Here is a 23,841-nt window from a genome sequence, read left to right as displayed (position 1 = left end):
GACAAATGATAACGAATTCCATCAGCAAAGACGATAGCCTTGTGGATAATTGCTAGGTTTCCCCCTTCTCTGTTACAAAAACTTTGCATGAACAATCCAGCATCTGCCTGGAACACTCAGCTTCCAAGCAGGTAACCTAATATTTCCTATTGACATAGCAGATATCTGTGACTGCTAAGTAGGAAAGGCAAGGTCCACCGTCTAATTGACATCCATGCTGTGGCCCCAGGACTTTATCAGCTCCCAGTAACACCCAGTCCTCCATTATTTATTGCACTATTAGGGCTTTTTCACCCTAACATTTCTATTTTTAATATACTTATTTGGTATAATTGCTGACAGCAATGCCAAGTTTTGTTGGCTACCTTGAGTATGCCTGTGGGAAAGCAGACTACCAACACAAGCCATCAAAGGGTTTAGAAAGTATTGTGGGTTAGACATGGGGAGTGTGCTACTCCCCATATCAGTTAGGACACCAACTGACAAAATTATGCCTCCTGTCATTCATGCAACCACATTCCACGCATAAAATTTCTGCACCACATAGCAGTTCCGTGCTGGGGAAGGAAGGAGAAAGTATTTTCTTAATAAGTGAATATTAAGAGTGACATTCAATGGTTGTGCAACCAGAACGCAATTCATGCAACTCAACTTTCTCTTCCCCTCTATATTGCCCTTAAAAAACAAAATCCTTGCAAGAGGGTTGAGTGGCCCTGAAAAGTAATGTCTGTGTTATGTAGGGTTGCGGTACAAGGAAAGAAGCAGACACAGAGATTTTGCTTCAGCAGAGCTAACCCTCTAGGTGGGATTTCCCCCCCAGATACACTGGGTTACAAAGAAGAAAGCTGACACGACCTCTCGGTACGACTCTACAATGCGAGCACTTAAAAAATGCATTCTCTGAAACATAACTGCCAAATTACATTTTGATCCCCCACACTGACTGAGCTACTGCTGTGTGTTTATTGGATGACAAAACAATTGCCTGAAAAGATGTAGCAATGGCTACATCTATAAACTCACTTTGGAAAAGAAATTTTTACAGTTCCAGGAATGAATTAAAAATGTTTGTTCAAAGGAAAAGGGACTACAGCTTGAAACTGTAACTACCGTATTTTTCGCTCTATAACACGCACCCGACCATAACACACATGTAGTTTTTAGAGGAGGAAAATCCGTAGGCATGCCACCCGTAGGCATTCCCTCCATAACACTCACAGACATTTCCTCTTACTTTTTAGGAGGAAAAAAGTGAGTGTTATGGTGCAAAAAATACGGTAACTGGTGATTTCCTACATGAGGCATAGTACATAATAATCCATATCTATTTTAGAAACATAGCTTGAGAATTAGTAGTGTCTACCAACGTCTTTTTAAAGGTGGTGATTATATAGGGTGAATCACTGCCATTTATCACTGCCTATCTACAGAGAGTCCAACCGTCCACTTACTATGGTAACTGGGAAAAACAGATGCTCCAAAGTGCAAACCAGAAAAAACAGGTTTTTTTCTCAGAACAATGTAAGATGCCTTTTACAGCTGCAATGGAAAACCATCATGCTTGAGAAACTAATTTCTAATGACTGTGCAGGCAGTTTTAAACTGCACCGAAATTCCTATTTTTCCTTAGCTAAAATGCATAAACTCAAGCTGTTGAGTAAATCCATAACAAGAACAAAGCTCTCTCTCCCTTATCCGTCCGTGGCGGCAATGAGTGACCTTGCCAAGTTCCAGTACAGCAGGGATGATGCGTGTGTGCCTTATCTTATGTGCTGACCACAAAGACGCGCAGACCCACGTCTGGGAATAATGCCAGAGTGTGTTCTTGGAAATGGTGACCTCTGCGCCCCAGAAAAGAGTTGGAAGAGGAAGATCCTTTTATGGTCAGAAGTACAGGAAGGAAGATCCTTTTATGGTTGAGAGTACCAGAGCAGGAACATATGTGATGTCAACCTGTGTACGTAGGCCGACGTGGTTGGGCTCCTAGGGGAGGAGTGAGAGGGTGCCTGGAGGATATATAAACTGCATGAAACCTGTCATTTCTTTGTACTTGCTGTGGACTCACCACGCAGGTGCCTTCTGCTATCCGGAGAGCAGAATAAACTCTTTCTTTGAACAAACCTCGGTGTCATTTTGACTTCCTTCCTCCTGTCCCGGAGCAACGCAGACCCAATCGGTGAACTCCAATAAGGCTACAATCCTACCATTTACAGTATATGTAGGTTTAAACAAAAACATGCAATTGTCAATGACAGCTTTGAGCTAATGTTCTCTAAACACAAAAAAGTTTGTGTAAGCTGGTATAGAAAATACCAGCAAAGCCCCATGCAAGAATTTATGCTTCTTCAGGCCCTTTTGAGTGTGTTGTTGTTGTTGTTGTTGTTGTTGTTGTTGTTGTTGTTGTTGTTATCATTATCATCATTTGCATGTGTGCAGAAGGAAGCCTGTCCCTTATACAGAACAGTTCTTCACATGTCACCATTTGTGGAGTTCCAAATTTCCTTAGAGTTTGGGGGATGGGGTGGGGCAGATAAAGGTAAAGGGACCCCTGACCATTACCTTTGGGGTTACCGACTCTGGGGTTGCGGTGCTCATCTCGTTTTATTGGCCGAGGGAGCTGGCGTAAAGCTTCCGGGTCATGTGGCCAGCATGACTAAGCCGCTTCTGGCGAACCAGAGCAGTGCACGGAAACGCTGTTTACCTTCCCGCCAGAGCGGTACCTATTTATCTACTTGCACTGGCATGCTTTCGAACTGCTAGGTTGGCAGGAGCAGGGACCGAGCAAAAGGAGCTCAGCCCGTCGTGGGGATTTGAACCGCCGACCTTCTGATTGGCAAGTCCTAGGCTTAGTGGTTTAACCCACAGCGCCACCCGCATCACTCTAGGGGTTCAGAAGAATCACTAAACTGTTGTATAGAACATAGAATAGGGCCAGCTTTATCTCGTTCCCTTCCTAATAACTATATATTTGTCTTGAAAGCTCAACAAAATGGTAATAGAAAGTGTAAAATATCCATTTCCTCCCACAGAGTCATCTGCTATCCAGCTGGAAGGATCCTGACAGGGGCTTTTCATTATTGGATTTTGATTTCACTTGTAAGTCACTCTGAATGATTAGTATATTGTCTACCTTTTACAGCCAGTCACAGCATTTCTGGGTTTGGTCTATGCAGCAGCTTTAGTTATATGAACTCCCTACATGAATATGAATAAATGTTTGCTGGGGAATACTGAAATAGCTGCATATCTGTGCTTGCATGTCTGGGGGGTGTCTGGGGGGTTAGGACTGTAAACTAACCTGCATTAAGAATACAGCATTAGAGCATTGCTAAAATGACATTTCCCAGTCAATATGAAAACTCTGTCCCTTAAAACATCTTAAATGTTGTTATGCACAGGAAACAAAAATACAGTAATAATTAGCTGAAGGGAGTTTTGTATTCTGCAAACTCCCTGGTGAGGGTGAAATGAAGAGGAAAAGAGCTAAACATCTAAACATAAAATAAATTATAAATTGTTTAAAAGGAGAAAACAAAGAAAAACCCCTAAAGCACATTTGCTGTATGATGATATTTTTAATTCTCCCCTGGCAAAATATTGCAAATATTATGATCCTTTAACTCCTTAAAGAAGACAAGTTTCACATATGTGTGCCACATCGTCTTAATGAATTCATATTTCCTTAAACATTCTATTTTATTATTTATACCTTAAGCAGCAAAACAGAATAACTCTAAGTTATTTAATTAGCATTATAAGATCTTTTCTGTACGTTCACACAATTTCCCATACCGACAACGCTATTTGCTGTAGATACCAGAACCAGTACTCAAAGGCAAATACTTTAAGAATGGATTGAAAATTTCAATACATTCAAACAAAAATAGAAGGAGGAGGAGGAGGAGGAGGAGGAGGAGGAGGAGTTGTTATTATTATTTGTACCCCGCCCATCTGGCTAGATTTCCCCATCCACTCTGGGCGGCTTCCAACCAAGATTAAAAATACATTAAAATGTATTTTTGATGTATTTTTGAACCATCTTATCCAATTCCTACCTGTTTCTCAAGAATACCAAGACTTAGCTGAAGCCAAAGTGGTACACCAATCCTAACTCCCTACTGGGGCATCTGCATCCCACTTGTTACAGCGTTTGGCAGGGGAAAGAGGTGGTGGGTAATCAGATTGGCTCCAGGCTGGTGAAGCAATTGGATTCTAATTGGTCCCAGTGTTGGCAATGAGACTGGCTCAGGATCCAATGAATCCTGTGTTGTCACAGTCCAGCCTTCAGAATGCTGCTTTTGGGGACTATCTTCCAGCAGTGTCCACTGGGAGAGACATCACAAACAGGACTTCTACCCACACACATATTCTCCACACACAGATGGAGTGACACAAAGAAAGTTTGTGTCACTCCATCTGTGGCAGCCAGCTGAGCCAGCAAAAGCAAGCAAATGAGCACCACTCAATCCAACCCCTCCATAGCTCAATATAAGGGAAGTTAGCTTGAAGCCTTAGTTCAGAGTAAGTGTTGGTGGTAGTAGTATATTAATGGAAGGTATTTTGTTTTTAACTAAACTGGTTCAGAAACTACCTATTTTCTATATAATTTGGGTCTAGCAATTGTCACAAATATATCTGAGGGTAGACTACTGCACTGCGGGTATAGCCATGAAAAATAGTGGGAGTACAGTAGCACCTTTCAGCAATCTGAGCTCCATAGGCATTTTGATGCCTATGCATAAAAGAAGGAGGGGTAGGGGAGAGAAGAGAGTGGCTACCCTGATTGCAAAGATCCTAGTTGTCTACATGGTCATATTGGTTCTCTTCCAAGTCAAGCTTGTAGTGTTTCCAAATCAAGCTTGTAGCCGGGAGTACAGTATATGCTGAGTTTACTGTCATGATGCAAATTAATTTGGAGGGCAAAAGTAGGTTTGGCATACATTTGGGAACAGGGTTCATAAATAATTAAGCCATTGGATCTAGCCAATTTAGCTAGGGCATTACATTGGAGAGATTCTGTGACAACAATGGGACCAAGTCAACTCAATACCAAGTACTGTAGGTTTGATCAGTTGACTATGCAAATATAAAAACCGTAGAGGTTATATCTGGTATTCAGCGTTCAAGCCACAGTCTCTTCATAGTTTATGCTGGAATCCTATATGTGTTTACCCAAGTGTGATACCCACTGAAATCAAGAAAGCCTACTTCTGAGTAGACATAATTAGGATTATACTGTTGTCTGCTTTTTCCTCTTAATCTGATAAGAGAGTTGAAACCCTTTGTCAATTTTATCTCCACAATGGAGGAACTTCTCCATGTTAGAATGCTTGACAAGTTTACTGCTATTCTTTGTAGCTTTTGCACAGCAACTGGGTAATAAGCAATTAGCACTGAACATTCTTGAACCAGTGGTAGGATGTGCAAGCCATTGCAGAGGCAAGCAGGGGAAGAGCAAATGTTTTCCCCCCCCAGGGGAATACCACATCTATGTGCAGGTGACTGACTTAAATTTTTCTGAACATTTAGTGTGACTTCATATTTTCAAAGGCTGTCGTACCACTCACTTATCCAATCTGCTCTTATAACATGTTCTAATTTATATGGACATTTCCTTGAGTGCTCTATTCCACTTTACTAGCCTCCATTACAAGACTGCATTATGGCTTTCTCAAAGACATCATGATTTGTTGTAAAGTATTGATCAAAGAACTGCAGCCCAGGAAAGTCTGAATTCTTGGATGACAAGTAGGGGAATAATGAAGCAGCTGCCTCTCTTTTTGACACAAATAAGGCACTGGATAATGCCAGTGGCTTTGCTGCACCACAAAACAAAAAAGTCTCACTGCAAAACTCAGTAGATTCACACTTCCAAGACTAGTTACAGATGGGAGTCTGAAAAGCCATAAATGAGAAACACACAGAGAAGGAAGTGAAATCTAGCAGCTTTGTCTGTAAGCAGCCTTGTAAAAAGGAATCTCGCATGCAGATCTGCAACATTTTCTACTGAACTGTACAAAAATCTGGTGAAAAATAAACAACCAGTGTGCGTAACTTCTCTTTTTGTTCTAATCTAAACTCTTCATCTGATTTTAACCTATCGTTTATAGTCCTTTTTATAATTTCTGCTTTTCCCTATCATTTTGTAGTGATATGAAAAGAAAATGCTCATTTCCTTTACTGAGTTAATCATATCACAGCTCACCAAAGTGGTCATTATTTTTAGCCATTATTTCCATTGATCACTAAAGTAGTCTTCTGAGCACTGTGCACAATACAATTAAGCACAATTATTTGAATCTGTGTTAATTTAGTCCACTGAGGTCTAATAGAGCTAAACAGTTTTAAATCAAAAGGCATTTGGTTCAAATGCAACTTTACAGTGCTTAACTTTGGTTAGCCCATATCCAATGTATTTTGTTTTGTGTGAACTGAGGGATACAGTGTGTTTTGGCTATGAGATTAGAGTAGACATATCTGATTCAAATAACTGATCATTCTTTTCTTGTCAGTCTTGATACTTGCTCCCGAATTTCCTAACATTCCTCTTTTGCAGAATGCACAGCTTTATAGTTTGGTTCTCGGAGAACACTTTATGGATGAAGTAATGCTATTTGATAACAAAGCATTCTGACAACCAGACTGTCCTAATACACACACCTACCACCTCATTTTACAGGTGTAATTTCAAACCGCAAAATGTCAGGGTTTACTGTGTTTTGTGATAAAACACACCACTGATGCCTTTTTTTATGAATTGGACCTTTGCTTCTTGCATTAAGGACTTCTCTAGTGGTTTGAAACCAGTTATTTAAAATGTTTCTCTAGGAGAAATGAAGCATACAGCTACTTCTCACAAGAAGGCAATGCAAACACATGCCTGCTGGGTTTTCTATCCTTAAACCAATGAACTTCCTGCAGCCTCCAAAAAGCATCTAATTTCACCTACATTTTTCCAATTACTCTGTCATCCTCAGCCTCTCTCTAGCTGCTATTTTCTTTGGCTCGCACATATACATTGCTCAGTGAGGTTGTCTCCCACTGTGAATAGCCCTGTCTGACTAGATTGCCCATTCTCTCAGCTAGTTCACCTGCTGAAACACTATGTTGCACTCAGTGCCCCTAGACTCGCTTGCCCACCTGCTTGTGAGCTTGAAAGATTGCAGCAAATATGATAAATTTCAGCATAAGTGCGCAGAACTGCTACTGGGATTTTTATTTTATTCTAGAGCTATAGCTAATTATGAATACCTATTTTCATACACAGGAGTAAAGCCCATCTGCTACTGAATTTTATGATTATAGACTACTGTATTCTGAGTTGTGGTATGATTCCACTGCCTTTGCCATCACTGCAATGAAATCAAGAACCTATGCAGTCTGGAAGGAGATTGACAGCTGTAATAAAGATTATCTAGAAGAAAAATTCTGAAATATTGAAATATTTAAGGATTCGTCAGTGATATGAGCTTGAAATTAGTTCAGAAATTCAGAAACAAGCCAATCACATTCAGTTAGGTAATTATATTCAATCTAGTTACTGCATCTCTGCCACTGGAGAATGATTAATTATTAGTTATTTCATATAGCAATTAATTATTAGTTATTTCATATAATCTTAGAGTTAGAAGGGATCCCAAGGGTCATCTAATCCAAGCTTCTGCAATGCAGGAATCCCTCCCACAGCTGTCCCTGGGTGGGCTCAAACCACCAACCTTCTGGTTAACAGCCAGGTACACTGACCCATTGCACCACAGGAAGGCTCATCTTTTGAAGTATGGAGGAATCGGAATCTTATAAATGCTCAGGAGTTCATGTACCACTTAATTCTCAGAATAAAGTTTAATAGCCTGCTCATAGTACATTTACTTACAGGATTCGTTATTTATTCATTATTGACTGTTAGACACATCATTTGAAGTATCTAGGACTTTAAAATAAATGTTGCATATGCATGTATGAGTACTGTGTGCTAAATACAATAGGCTGTAGCCACTGCTAGTCCTACTCACAATAAACGCATTGATATTAATGGATATGACTAACTTTGATCCATTCATTTCAATGGGTCTTCTCTAGTAGTTGGGACTAACATTGGGTACAATCCAATAGCTGTAAGGTCTGGAAGCTGGATATTATATTATGTACATATAATTGTACATTACATACAGAAGATGCTGTCTCATACTATGTGAGACCCCTCGTCCATCAAGCTCAGCCCTGTCAACACTGACAGTGGATCTTCAAGGATTCAGTGGGCAGGAGTCATTCCTAGCCCTACCTTAAAGCACCATGGTCTGAACCAGGAACCTTTTCCATGGAAAGCATGGAAGACACAGCCTTATGAAAAGATAATGGCTGTGAAAGCATCTTTGTTTAGGGTATCAGTTGATTCTGGGCTGCTTCCTTTAAGGAAGTGTCAGCATTCACTGCATCCATTCATACATTTAGCAGCCTTACTAAAACACTTAATGAAAATGTCAGACAATACAAAACCGTTTTTAAAGACCATTTTGAGAACTTGCCTGCTAGAAGCATAACTGAAATAAGCAATGCTCTGATCTCTGTCACTTAATGCAAACTCTAGGGAGTTGGCACTGCAAACTGTTAGCTGCAGTTTCAATAGCAACTCACCCACCCCTCCCACACACTTACACACTGAAACTCTTTTTAGTTGTGAAAGTCACATTTAATTCTTTGTGCTCCAAATGCATGTTTTCCCATAATTCATATGGATTGCACAGAGATTTAAAACTAAAATTGGTTAAATTTGGCCATTTATTAGAAAATGTATATATTGCTTAGCATTTTTGGCATTTTTGCTTAGCATTCTGTATTTATAAAATATAAATAACAGGACATGCAAATGAAAACCAGATTAACTGGAAGCCCGTAAGTAAAACAGAAAGTCAGCCACTGAACAGGATAGGTACTTTCAAACATCCAAACAGACCTTGGTAAGAAACTGATTTTTAGGAAAAAAATATCAAGCATTCAACAGATAGGGCTTTGTGAATCTCTTTTGGGAGAGTATTCCACAGAGTTGGTGCTATAAATGAAAAAGCCCATTTCCAAGAGGTTTCCGGATGGCACTCTGCTGGCTGCAGTATGGCCAGCAAGGTCTCGTCTGATGATCGTAAAGATCAATATGAACTAGAGTAGGGGAGGCAGTCTGCTAGACAGCATGGTCCCAAGCTGTTTGGGGCTTTAATATGTCAATAACAAAACCTTGAACTTGGTCTGGTGGCGGATAGGCAACCAGTGCAGTAAGTAATTATGAAGAAAGTAATTACAGTCATAATCTAGCCATTAGTGCAAGTGCCATTGGTTTCAATAGAGAGCTAAGCGTATACCTTTATTCACCTGTTGAAAGAAATGGTATTCAAATGCTTATCTTTAAATGAATCATGCCTACAGTATGGTCCCATCCAAGCTGGAGACTACTGCATAGGATGTAAGCTTTAGAAATGTTATAATGCTGAGACATCAAAACATCTATGAAAAACAACCACTTACGTTGGCATTCCTTGCAACACTTGTCATCAATATATGCAGGAGCAGAATTAAGAGGACAATCAGAAAGCGAGCAGATCAGTGCCTCACACTGAATAGTACCATTCTAGAAGCAACAAAAGGTTGTTTTGAAATAATTTGACAGAATATGGTCAGATAAATAGCTATTTTAAATTACAGGTTTCTTTAAAAAGATAACATCTCATACCGAATACACAATTTTTCTTGTCTTGATTGTGAAGGTAGAATCAATATACTATATATCTATATTTTTATATTTCTATCTACATAGATTTCTGATACACACATAACAGGTTCTTTATCTAGTGACAGCAATGCAATGTTGTCCTTAAAACTTATCATTTGCTATCCTGACATTCTGCCAGTTGAACAAATTGGAAGATTACTCTGAAGTATAAAAACACTATTGAATAAAACCTTCCCAATAATTTCCACAAGACAGCCATTATGCATGTTTAAAAATAATATCATAGTCCTGTAAAAAAGTTGCCTGCAATGAGGCATTCTTATAAGAAAGTGAGTTGGATATGTTCTGTATAAGCTGCCTTATTCTTTTCAATCTTGGAAATGCTTTAGTCACAAAACGCAGAGCAAAAGTTGGTACTCTGTGAGCCCTCCAGAAGTTGCTGGACTTCAGTTCCCATCAGTCCTACCTAACATGGCCAATGGACAGGGATGATGGGTGTTGTAGTCCAGCAAATATGTTGAGCCCAAAGGTTTCCCACTCCTGTAGAGCATTCCCAAACATGAGAATGGCATAGAGCAGGGTGGTCCAACACATGGCCCAAGGGCCTCTTTTGGCATCACTCAGCAATATCTGACACACACACCCTGCAGCCCTCATGCTGCCTTCCCAAAACCAGGTAAGCAAGGTGCTGGGCTTTGGGGAAGCAGGCCTGAAGGCTCTGACAATGCCCCAGAGTCCTCCCGCCTCCTTCCCAAAGCCTTTTAGCACTCTTACATCTTTGGGAAGGAGGTGGGGTGGCTCTAGGACCCTGCCAGATCCTTGTGTCTCCTTCCCAAAGCCTGGCACCTTGCTTAGCTGGCTTTGGGAAGGCAGCACAAGGGCTGGAGGAGCATCAAATTTGGGCCTCACTCCCTTGCCCCCAACGACAAGGCATTGTGTGGCCCACTTGGTATGAAAAGCATAGAGCTTTGGATTGTGGTTAACGTACTGCACTTCAACATCACATTTATATGCCACTTTCTCTGAAGTTTGATACCTGCTTCATCCTGCATTTTTTTACTGTTTCCAAATACTTTAATTGCTCGAAACTGGATGAGAGGTTTCTTTTCCAGAAATATGTTTTTATTAAACAAAAAAGAACCCTAAAAACAGACACGCTATACTTCAGAAGTGGATATGTACTTTTCTGCCTGATCCAAAGACCCTAGTTTATGTATTTCTTTTGCACCGGAGCCATGATATATAAACTCATTTTGTCCCACATAAATTTAACCTAGCTGAACACATTTGAGTCCTTTTCAAGGGCCCCTCATTATAGCCCTAGCAGACTAATGGGCAATAGGCCTTCCTATTGGATTGTGCCACAACCTGAGCCTTGAGCCCACTGTACAGTGTAACATCAGTCAGAGACAAGATATGCCTGGCCATGCCAATCTTCCTTCATAACTCTTCCTTTCACCTGCTAACGCTGGCCATAACAGCTCACCCCCACCCCCCACATAGGCAAGAGCCAGATTTTTCTACAGAAAATGCAACATAATGCATAAAGAACAATGTAGGTAAGTAAATTCATTCCAACACAAATGTATTTTTAATCTGACAGCTTTTCATGTCTAAAATGCATAAACATTTTCAGCAGGCTACATAACCAGGTCCCTGAATTTCTATGCAATTTACAGCCATACCATGCAAGTGCAGTTCTTACAGCCATCTGTCCATGATTCAAATTCCCTGTAGGTTGCACCCTTCATAGTGCAGGTTCTTTCACAATAGCACTGATCCAACCTATTCATCCTCTGCTCAGCTCGGGACAACTAGGTACATGTTGCACAGAGAGGGACATGTTAACTGTGAAAAGGCTTACCTAAAACTATAACAACAATTTAAGCCATTCTGTATCATCAAGCACTACTGAAGCCAGAAAAAGGAAATTGTGAAATATGGAAACAAATATCTAGACACTTATGAACAAAAATGCGAAGTTTGAATATAATTCATCTCATCTTAACAACTCAGAATAAGGCTGTAAGAATGACTGGGTGTTTTATGCCTTAGTCTAGATATAAATGTGTGCATTTATATCTCTTGTGCTTATGGGCTGCCCATTAATTCCAATGGAACTATCTATGGAATGAGCATACAGATCTCTTCTATGGAAAATACTTCCTTTGAGAATAGGATTGCTCCACATGTGTGTTTTTTATCTGAATGCATTCAGAAGATTACAGATGATAAATAGATTGTGTTGGTGATAATTAGTAACCCAGAGTCATATGTGGCAACTGGTTTTTAATGCATAGTGCTTGTGGTGATCAATGTTAGTTTGAGATATATTCACTGCTCTGGCATTGGGGTGTGATTACCTAGAGTGAACTTAAGTGTAAATATCATAGAGGATAAGTCTATCCCTTGCTACTAGGCATAATGTAGATTATGCTCTGCCTCCATGGTCAGAGGCAATGCGTTTCTGAACACTAGTTGCTGGAAAACACAGGAGGGGAGTCTGGTTTTGTTCTCAGATCTTGCTGGCATGTTTCACACAGGCCACTGTGAGAACAGGATATCACAGATGCTGAACACCTGGGCCATTGGCCTGATCCCACAAGCATATATATATAATTTCAATACATTTCTATTCCGCCTTTCCTCCAAGAATCTAAAGGTGGCATACATTGTTCCCTTAGCTCCCATTTTATCCTCACAACAAAGCTGTGAGGTGGGTTAAGCTGAGACACTGAATGGACTAAGGTTACCCAATGAGCTTCATGACTGAGTGAGAATTTGCACCCTGCATCCTAGTCCAACATTCTAACCACTGCACCATAATGTTGTACATTCCTGAAGTGATGACAATACCTACACTCTAATATATCATCATCATCATCATTATTATTATTATTATTATGGATATGCACTTATTAATTTTAAAACTTTTAGCAGGAATTTTCCTCCACAATGAAACTTTTTGCCCTTAGCAAACTTTTGATGTATAATTTTCAGGACATAATTAAGTGGTTGCAGGTATTTCATGTGTAGTAAAATTATTATCACATCAACATAGACACAACATCCAGGAATGCTGTTTTGCGCACTAAAAATATAAGAAGGTCAAAGGGTTTCAGGAGCACCTTGAAAATGTTTTGTGCATGTCCCATGTTATAATACTAATACTAATATTGCATTTGCCTTAATCAAGAATTATAAAGTAAATTACTAACTCCAAGACATTTGATACTTGTGTCATTAAATGCAGTTGACTTGGCAATGCTAGCAACATAAATAAGACAGTAACTAGAATTATATTAACCTAGAATTATATTAATCTAACAGCCACTAATCCCATAGGTAACCTCAACAACAAATCTTCATACAGTGGTACCTCCGGTTGCGGATGGGATCCGTTCCAGAGCTCCGGTTGGATCCCAAGGTTTTCACAACCGGAGGTGCCTGTTCTGCGCATGCACATGGTGTGGTAGAGCGCTTCTGAACATGTGCATGCGGCAAAACCCGGAAAAATACTTCAGGGTTTGCCGTGTGTGTATCCTGAAGGATACATAACCAGAGGTGCTCATAAGTAGAGGTACCACTGTTTTCCAGTAAGTGGATCTGAATATTTTTCATTGATTTTGGTTCAGTTTTTTATTCAAATAAAAATAAAAATTAAGCAAAGTGTTATACCAGAGTCCATAAAAATATACATATGTGCATCCATATTTACAAGTCCCTAAAAAGAGCAATGGTTCCAGCAATTTACCCCAACCCACACACAAAAAAGCAAAAATAACAGCAACCTAAGAACTTGTTACCTTTGCAGAGGTTTTGGCTAAAATATCTTGCAACTCCATAATTTTCTGCACAAGCCCATGGAAGTCATTACACGTTGGGCATGCTGAAATTACAAACACTAAATTTGTCAAATTGTACTTAGGCCAAGTCTGTCAAAATGCATTGATTATCAATTGAATCTCAAGAGAGATCTTGCAGGATAAATATTAAACAAAGTAGTGCATCTCATTGTTTCTTATGGTAGAAGAAGTAGCAGACTTACTGCGATTAAGATCTGGGCACTGAGAGATAAATCCTTGAGGCATGACAAGTAATTGCACATCTTGCATTATGCCCTGCGCAAATGGGGGTGGGGGGAGAGAAAGGTTATGTTATTTTTTGCCTGTCAGCATTATATTAGAAAGTTAGCATTTCCATGTGAAACATTCTAGCACACAAAATAGGTATACTTCACCCACAAAAAGCGGTTTCCACAAAATTATTATATCTTGCTCTCCTTCACTGTATCATTAGGAGAGTAGAGTATAAAGAAAATAGCTTTACATGTACACACTGATAGATACATACGCATTCAACCATTTTCAGAGTCTTAAGATTAAATGTCAAGGTGTAATTAAGCAGCAAGAGACTAGTTGCCGTGACTTTGCCATTACGGTACTTTTATTTAGTCACTGAACGAAAGCTTTCAAGTGACCTTTAAAAACAATTTTAAAATAATTTGTACTTTCACTGAGTTTTAAGATACTCATTTAAATAAAATTTGAAAAGCAAGAGTACAAGTCACAACTATGATATTGTACTGCAAAATTTCCATTCATGTCAATGTAGTTTAAGCAGGAGGTTTTTATGTTAGATTGTGCACCAAGTCATCAAGGACCTCGTTAGCAAAACTTCATAAATCAGCTACAAAAAAAACCCTGTGCGAGCAGGTACTGAAAACTGCAAGTAGATGGTGCAATTCATACTATATATGTGTTTTGTGATTCTTTCTACACTCTACAAGGTTGTCTGGGTTTTGGGGTGGGAGGGATAGAGTCTGCAAAATCTGACATTTCATTAAAGAGGCATGAGATTTAGGTCTAAAAAGTAGGCGCCTTAACTTATGCTGTATCTTTTCATTGTCATTACCCCTCTATACTTCAGTTATTTTAAATGGTTAATACATCCATTCACCTATATGCTTTACCAAGTTTGCCTGTTGATTTATTTTAATATATGCCAGGAGTAGCTGTCTCATTTCTTTTTTAAAAAAGTGATCTCACATGCACAAAACAGCATATAATCATAAAAATAGTAAAATATTATCCCAGAACTCTGTGAGCGTAATCTATCATTTCAGCCCAGATCCCTTTCTTCAAAGCAAAACAAAACCCTTCATGTTCATTGCTTTTATCTGTGAAATTTGGTGTTTATCAAGAAGGAACAAATAAAAGTCCAAGGCTTTAGTTCTAGGAGAAAGATATATCCATGTATGGAAAAACCAGAACAATGAGGTATAGAAGTGAAATGGAAAGAAACAAAAACTGTGACCAGAGTGTTGGACTGGGCAGTTAAGTGTATGAGGGCCATGACTCAAGGGCGAATTCACTCAGCGACTTTTTACACCTTTAAAATATGCAGGAAATCCAGCAGAGTAGCAAAGGTCACTATGTACTCAAATGTGGTCATACAAAATTAACTTCTATATATTTCCAGATGAACATAGTATTGCATCCCTAGGGGAGTGAAGAACCCAGAGGCGAACCCAGTAAGAAGTGTTTTTTCCATTTCTCTGGGCAGAACAATAATAGCCTAACCAATGAACCCTTTCCCAAGTAAGCCAGCGGTGAATCAATTCCTAGACATAAATCATTCTTCTGGTTTCTTAGTATTTTCATCTCTTCTTGTCAAAGGCAACCCATAAGTATGCCAAAGGAAGTTCAATCAATACTATCAATTAACTTGCTCTGGACGTAGCAGACCCTGGCTATCATGTAGGCCTTGCAATTCCAGTTCAAAGGATACTGATGAAGAACAGTCCTTCCTCCAAAGGCAATGAACAGACCATATTCTCCTGATACAGCCAATAAGTTTATACTCAGAATTTCCAGTGGGGAAAAAATCCATTTAAATATTTATTGTGTTTCCTCCCTCTGAACACTGTTTCCTATTCTGCAGAAAGGCAAGGTGAATGCTCTCCTGGTTCTGTGCAGTGGAGAAAGCTTCTAGTGTCTTACATCAAGTCCAACCCAATGAAAGGAGAAAGCTGCTGCCTTCAGCCTTCTTGTCTCTAACCCTCTGTAGTCGCATTTCTCTCAATGGAATATTTTTAATCTCTGGCCACTAGAGTGTGCTAAAAAATTGAAAACAAAGAAAAAGATGCAGAAGGAAATAGAAAGGCAAACTTAAAAGCTTTAGTTCCCAGTTCAATTGCTCTCAAACAGTAATACAACTGGAGAAATGGAAAGCTTTTTAACTGCAGCAACTTTGAGATATTCTTTTGGAGCTGGAATTACTGTTCCTTTGCAGTCCTGGCTCATGCCATGCCTAGACCTAGAAAGCACAAGTCCAAGAGATTTTTGGTTTGCCCCACCACTTTCCCTGGGGAAACCCACTCTTTACTGCTGAATCTGAGCAACCATCAATCTGTGGAAAAACCCGATTGGGATTTGCTCCAATTCAGCAGTAAAAGGGGAGTGGGGGGGGACAAGCAGAAGTGTGGACAAGCCCTCAATCACTTGTGCCTGCCTACTGTCCATGGTGGGGGAAGAACCCACCTGAAGAGGGTGGAAAACCTATGTGGATAAGCACTTCCCAAATACATTATGAATATTCATATTCAGTCTGCCCAGTTCTGAAAGAATGACTAATAATACAGATAATGACATTTACAAGGTTTAGTGTAGCAGAAGGCTTGCTAAGAGATGAAAATATGCCAACTGGAAATAATCTAGTTTACTTAGCGTGGATTGCTTTAGAAACACAATGTCCATGCATATTTTCTCAATAGTTTATAAAGAGCTTATAAAGGAATGGTGCTCTCTCAAGGAGATAATACCCAGAGCATGAAAGACTTTAAAAGTCAGAACCAGAGTCTTGAACTGGGCTTGGAAGCTAATTATGAACGAGTGAAGCTGCCAAATAACTGGTTTTATTCCTGTCTCCCTAATCTATTAGCCACAAATGGGGTCACAGTCCCATGCACAGCCCTACCAAATACTTCTCCTGGAATCTGCGATCTGTAGTGGGGGCCTTGCTGGTAACCTCACCATCATGATTTAATCTACACTTATTTTGGAGCAGATCTCTAAACTGAGAAATTGGAAAAATAATTAAAATAATAATAAAATAACCCAACAATATCAGTTGCCTTGCCAGCAGCTGTGCCTTGAGCAAATTGCAGCAGAAGCCAAAGTAAATGTACTTTGAAGTAAGTCCAATTAATCTTCTGTATAATACTGTGTCCTAAGGTTTGCAACCTAAGTAACCCTTTAAGGAAAAACAAGAACAAATTCTGGATGTCTACAGGTCTGGAGCTTTCCCCATCCTGTTTACTCTTTTCCTCCTTCGCATAACATCTAGTCTGAAGAAGAATTCTGAGGAACCCAAAATTTGAATGTGATGGTGAGTCCTATCAGAGCACTCTCAGCATTGGCATTCCACTGAAATGCCCTCAGCTTGCCTCATGAATGGTTGGTTTCTGCCCAGTCTGAGTACATATTTATTTGTGAAAGCATTTGGAAATAAACTAAATTGATCAGGTCCTGAGCTGCTGTTTGGACTGCTGGTGTGTTTTAATGATTTCCAATTGTTTTTCATTTTAATGTATTGTTTTGTGATGATAATGCCATGCTACTGTAAATATTGTATGCCAACCTGGGATAATTGTTGGTGAAGGGCAGTCAATTAATTAAGTAATTAAGTGCACTTCATGTAGGCTATGGTACTACTCTCAAAGCAACAAATGAAAGCCAATAATGGTGCTTCTTGCACAGAAAGCTGTAGGCTCAACATATGCCCAGATGTAACCAACAATCTCTTCATGTGCTACTCCAATCAGCATCTTTCCTCTGTTCAGCATGCAGAATGATCTACAGTCCTATACACACATTATTCAGGTGTAAGGCATACTCAAACACATAATGGAAAAGGGCTGCATTTTTAGCCCCACTTGATGTCAGGGAGTTTGGGGGTTTGTTTGTTTTTAAGCCATGCACTGAACATGGTTGTTTGCATAGGAAGGCAACTGCATGAGCACCTTCTACCAGATAGAAGACACCTGGTTGTGCAGGTATTCCAATCATGCTGATTCCATACGTACAAGGAGACAAACTTTGGCCTTTTTATACAGACAATTGTGCTCTGTGCGCAATTCTTTAAAAGTGGGGGTTGCTAAAATAGCAGCCATACCCCATTCTGTACTTGAGTATGCCTTACATCTGAGTAATGAGTGCCTAGAGCCTATGCATTAGAGAAAAGTGTTTTCATTACAGAAGTACAGCATTAAAAAAAAAAAAGTATCCAAATTCCCCTGTTCTGTCCTTCTTTCTTCTATATTCCTTGACCCTTCTGTATTGGTCACATTATCAGATACAAAATGCCATATTAGATTTTGTTGACCTGACTCAATATGTTATCTTAGTTCTTGCATTGCTTATATTCACACGGCTGCATAGATGTGAAACCAATCAACACTGAATACACGCTATTGCCAAAAGTACTGTTTTTCTGGCCAAATAAATTACTTTTAGTTCCAGGTCGGGCTCATTGATGTTTGGCAGTCATTATATTACATTTGCAGAGAGGAAAATAAAATGTTAACAATTCTTATTTAACACAAACACCACCAGTGCACAAGTAAACAAACAAACAAACAAAACATAGTTTTCAAGTACTGACTTGAGCAATAAAGCTACAAATGCACTCTTTGGCCTGATATAGCACCCCCAAAATGTAACTGAATGATCAGCCAGTTCAAATGAAGTGTAGCACAAATCTTGAAATCAGAGATGCGAGTGCCCAAAGTTCACATTCATTTGAGATAACTTCTACAATCTTTGTAGAAGATCCTAACTTTAAAATTAAATATATATGTATATGGAGGAAAACATACCTTGAAATAACCATGTGCACTATTCCTTTGTCCCAACCAAAATGTTGTGCCAACAGGTAAATCCAGATAAGGCTTTTCCACCACTCTCTCATAAATTCTGTTTTTAAATGAGAGAACAGGAGCAAAGTAAAAAAGAAAAAGAAATTACTTTCATACTATTCAGTGATGATCTAAAATGCTGCAGCAGTTTCAAGTAATTGAAACACAACTCTTCACTTACTTATTGCAGTCTACATGCAAAATGAGGTGTGATGCACTGATTGCTAAAGAGAGCCTGTGCCACTTGTCATCTGCCAATATGTAAGGGAACACTTCCGTATGTGAGCGATGGCTTCCTGAACGGTAGTGCAATCTAATTTCATTTCTATGGCCGCTGCTTTCTAGTTCCAAGTACCTGCACCAGAAATGGATCATCAATTCATGAAGCAATGTTAATAGGGAGGAAACAGAATTCATACTGGTTTATAAACAGAACCGAGAGAAAATCCAATTTATACATTATTCACATCTAAGGCATAATTTTGTTGCCTCTTGGATGGGTTCCCCCTTTCAGCCCTTCCCCTGATGTGATGTCTTCTTCTTCCTCCAACCACAGCACATTGTGCACAGTTATCTGTAAAGAAACTGCAATGAGCAAGCTCCTGCTTTTGAGTAGGGCCTCTGCCATGATTATGATACATGAAGATGCCTCCATCACACAGAGCCCCTATATATGAGCAAGAGATCATGTGTTGGGTTTTCTTTACGGACAAAGCCACTCCCAACCTAAGGAGGGGGGGTTGCGGGCTCACGCCCCCGTCTACATTCTTGCGGGGCTGGCGCCAGCCCCGCGGGACTCAGGGATTCCCATTCTCATGAATAGTCATTACCCACAGCGCCAGCCAATCGGCTGGCGGTAGGGGCGGGGTTACTAAAGGGCATTTAAGGTCGGGGCAGCCCTGGCTCGCCCCTTTTCTCTCCTTACAGCAGCTACAGTTTCCCACCCACTCGCCCTCTAGGTTTGCATTCGGACTTTGCTATGGGCTTCGGCTGGTCGCCGCAAGGGGCCTGGTAGGAGTTTTTCCATTTGGCTAATTGGCTGGATTTTAGAAGCCACTTGGTTTTTTCGCCTACCTCGTCACAAAACGTCACAACTCCTCGGTTTGGGGGGTAGGCATTGGCAGGGGTATTGTTATGCAAATGAAGTCGGGAGGGAGGAACGCCATCACCTCCCCCAAATCTTGAAGGGTAGTTCGTTAAAGGACTCCGGGGAGCGTCGCCTCGTCTGAAACCTACGGAGGCTAGGGCCTAAAGCGCGCTCCCGAGTGGTAACCACTTGGGGAGCACCTAGGGATGTGCATCTCGGGGGCTCCCCCTGTTGGTGCTTAATCCTTCCCGGTTAGACCGGATAGTCTGTTAGGGCCAATGCCTAAAGCCAATACCACTCTTACCTGCAATCAATAAAGTTGTGGCCATTTTTCACCCATTAACCTAAATTCTGGTGTCCGGTGTCTTTATTTACTCCATCTGTGGGAGGGGGCGGGAATCGCCACGCAACAGGCTTTCAGTGTGACAGCCCCCATTTTGTGGAACAACGTTCCTGTTGATTCCAGTATTTGTACAGTGGTACCTCGGGTTAAATACTCAATTCGTTCCGGAGGTCCGTTCTTAACCTGAAACTGTTCTTAAGCTGAAGCACCACTTTAGCTAATGGGGCCTCCTGCTGCCGCCGCGCTGCCAGAGCATGATTTCTGTTCTTATCCTGAAGCAAAGTTCTTAACCTGAGGTACTATTTCTGGGTTAGCGGAGTCTGTAACCTGAAGCATATGTAACCCAAGGTACCACTGTATTTCCCTTTATTGAATTATACATATATAGTAAAAAAATCTCCTTAGAAAAGCAGCACCAAATGCCTTTCTTTTATTTCTGCACTTCTCTCTTCAAAGAAACATTCCCAGCTAACAGGAAAATTCAGGCATTTCTGACTTTGTTTTCCACACCTAGCAAAGTGCATTTATTTTCTCTTCAACATTCAAGGTGTCTCAAAGCACTCTAGTCTCTGTATTAATGAACACTTAACTGAAGTCAGCAACAAAAGTTATGCATGCAATAATTCTTTGTTCTGTGGCCAATTTTTATTGCACTGGCAAGAAGTCAAAACCAACTGAATATATATATATCTGCAAACAAAATAGTAGAGTTGACAGAATATATGCCAATTGAATTACCTCTTTTATCACCACAATCTTAAAAGGATTGAAATAAGGCAATTTTTAATGAAACAAAACAAGACAGTGATAGAATAGGCCAAAGCACTCTTCACATCTTAATTATCTATTTACTTAAAATTAACATGTGAAACAATGCAAAATTAAGCAGAACTATTCATAACTCTGAATGCTAACAACAGAGATATGGCATTACCACAAAATAATCTAGCCCCTTTAATTGTGTTCACATGAACTAGTAGTGAATTATCTACAGGAGCAGTGCATAAAACATGCACCTCTCAGTCTGACTGAATGGTGAATGAGCTCCTATACCCCTTAAATAGAATATAGCTTCATGGATTATCATGGCTGTGCAATAGTATCAGTGACTCCTGAACTAATCTTTCTATTTAAAGCAGAGGTGCAGAATCTTCTACCCACTGGTCTAGTTAATCTCAAAGGCCACTTCCCCTAACCCATGCCCTACACCTAACATCATATATGATTTCACTTGCAGGCATGTAAAGATGTACCGAAAGCACAGTTCACAGGTACTGGTCAGCAGCACGTGCAAAACCCTTTTCCTCTGCCTGTGCTGCTTGATTTCAAACTGTAAGGGCAAATGAAAACACTTCACCTGATACCATGATAGAGGTAGTGGTCGTAAAACATCAGGTGGGTTTGGAGAAGTCAGAATTTGGCAGCCGGTTGGATCCAGCTCCCTACCCCACCAAGCATAAGCACAAAGGAAATAATAATAATGATGATAATTTGTAGGATCATTGAATTATAGAGTCTGAAGGGACCCCAATGGTAATGTGGTCCAAACCCCTGAAATGCAGAAATCACACTTAAATAGCCTTTATTCTGTTTTTACTTGACATGATTAGGTTTTTGCACCTTCCATTTCCCTTTTACTTGCGTTGCTTTTTCTCATGGATGCTTAATATGGAAATTCTATTGGCTCAAAACTTTATACTAGAGCAGAAGTCAAATTCAATTTTTAAAATCCAAAATTCAGCAATATTCCAGCATTTCCAAAGCTTTTTGAACTCCATTTCTGAAATTCAGCTTTGAGAGAACCTTTTAGAAAAGATTGATATTTTCATTTAATTTTTCAAACTTGCTTTTAATTTCCCCCCAAATTATTATTCTGTTGCTTGCTGCTGCTGCTGCTGCTGCTGCTGCTTTTTACAAAAATGGAAGCTAGAAAGAAAGTGGCAAAAAAGTGTCTACAGATAGTGAATTCTATTTCTCCTAACTGGTGATTTGTTCAGAAGTGAGATTACTAAAAAACAACAACCATGCAATGCAGGCAAAAACTGATGAAGGCAAAGTGTGCAAATCTTCACAAGCTTAGCATTTGCCAAACTAAAAAAGACAGAACTATTTTTTTATTCTACATGGTCTTTTTCAAAACTCTAATATACCCTCAAATGTGACTAGAGTCTACCATTAGAGAACAATTTTAAGCAAGAACTTGAATAAATGAAATTTTACAATTTGGCTTCGTGTCTGACCTGCATAAATTATACTTATAAATAAACTTTCTTTTAAAAACACAATGTCAGTACAATGCTAAAGGGGGCATATATCAACTACTGGGAGCATGATCTAAGTAGAGTTCCTCTCTGCAGATGTTCCTGCTGGTACAGAGGTGGTATATAACTTTTGCCCTTCCCTCTGGAGTCACAGAACCGCCTCCCATGCTGCTCCAGAGGGTTAGGTGCCATAGAACAGTGTTAGAGAGTACGGGATCAGCAAATTTCACACACAGACACACACACATACACACCACTCTACTGAATCAAAAGCCTTCTATAAATAAGAGCCTTTTTGATGACTAGAGGTGAAATCTAGCCCGAACCCATGATATTTTTGTTGCATCAGAAAATTCTGAGTAACTTCTGAACCTTCATACACAAGGTGGGCCAGTAAATATAACTCATTAAAGTGTTTGCTCATGGGAAGTTTTATAAACTGGAATAATTTACACCATATTGACAGAATTCATTTTGTGCAATGACAAGAAGTTTAAAAATTAAATGAAGCCTTGCTGCCAGGGAAAAAACCCAGAGAAATATAGGAGGACATCCATCAATTTAATGACCTGCTTTATAACCAATATTTGGGGTTATTCCAACTTGACAAGGTTAAACAGAAAACAAATACTTATTTTAACTGCTTCAACACATTTCTACTACTCACAGTGTCAAGAATGTTCAAGAATGATCAAACAGTTGCCCAAATGACTAAAGAAATCTGGTTGATGCTTATGCTATTAAAACTGAGTGATAAGAAAATATTAGATGAAAAAGACAAAAAGAAATTGATGTCATTGTTACTTCTTTTGATGGAACTTACAAGATTCAAGTAATAGATAAAGTAGATGTGGTATGTTACTTGTAAACTATGAGAGATCAGGCAATGAAGCAGAAACAGCAGGAAAATAATGAGGACTATGGCAAATCATACCCACTTCTAAATCCAAATCTATTTACTTATTTTGGAGCAAGTGGTCTTGTACACATTAGATATCCACCCCCTACTTTACTCCAAAACCTTTTACATATTTATATTTTTTTTTCTGCTGTAACCATGTATCTAAATACCAAAGCAAGTATTTACTTTAGTTTTTCCTTCAGTAGATATGAATAAACTGTACAAGCACAGTCATAAGTTGAGCACAGTTGCAGTTCAATGAGCTCACAGTTTCTGACTAGCATCATTTAATAAAATAAGTATTCAACTCAAAACATATAGTCTATGTTTAAATTTTTCTAATTTCTCATTTTCTTATTTGCTCATCTGAAGGGAAAAGTTCTTCACCCATTTGCGCTCATTATTTAAACCAAAATCCACAATGATTTCTTAGGGCATTGGGATTAACATTTATTAGTACTGATGACCTCTTATCATCAACAACAAGATGAAAGATTAATGAGGAAATCACACAAAATGGATAATAGATTCACACTCCATGGTTCAGTGTAATAGAGGAGCAATTGGTGGCAATCATTAATTTGTATATAATTAAGAGATTGTACTTGGTT

At 39.5% G+C, this 23,841-nt stretch overlaps 1 protein-coding gene across 2 annotated transcripts in view; it reads right to left on the bottom strand.

Moving 5' to 3' along the window:
* NELL2 (neural EGFL like 2) overlaps positions 1–23,841 on the bottom strand; it is a 117,540-nt gene that overhangs the window by 66,139 nt on the left and 27,560 nt on the right. For both annotated transcript variants that reach the window (XM_081211552.1, XM_081211551.1), the window contains exons 4-9: positions 18,820–18,993; positions 18,600–18,696; positions 13,770–13,842; positions 13,528–13,610; positions 11,407–11,535; positions 9,517–9,619 (exon numbers count right to left, since the gene is read on the bottom strand). In XM_081211552.1, the coding sequence (XP_081067678.1) occupies positions 9,517–9,619; positions 11,407–11,535; positions 13,528–13,610; positions 13,770–13,842; positions 18,600–18,696; positions 18,820–18,993 (659 nt within the window). The remainder of the gene's footprint in view (positions 1–9,516; positions 9,620–11,406; positions 11,536–13,527; positions 13,611–13,769; positions 13,843–18,599; positions 18,697–18,819; positions 18,994–23,841) is intronic.

Source organism: Podarcis bocagei (assembly GCF_964188305.1).
Source record: "Podarcis bocagei genome assembly, chromosome: 10".
NCBI classification, from domain to species: domain Eukaryota; kingdom Metazoa; phylum Chordata; class Lepidosauria; order Squamata; family Lacertidae; genus Podarcis; species Podarcis bocagei.
Note: the sequence above shows the minus strand (reverse complement) of the source record. Positions and strands in the feature narration are given on the sequence as shown.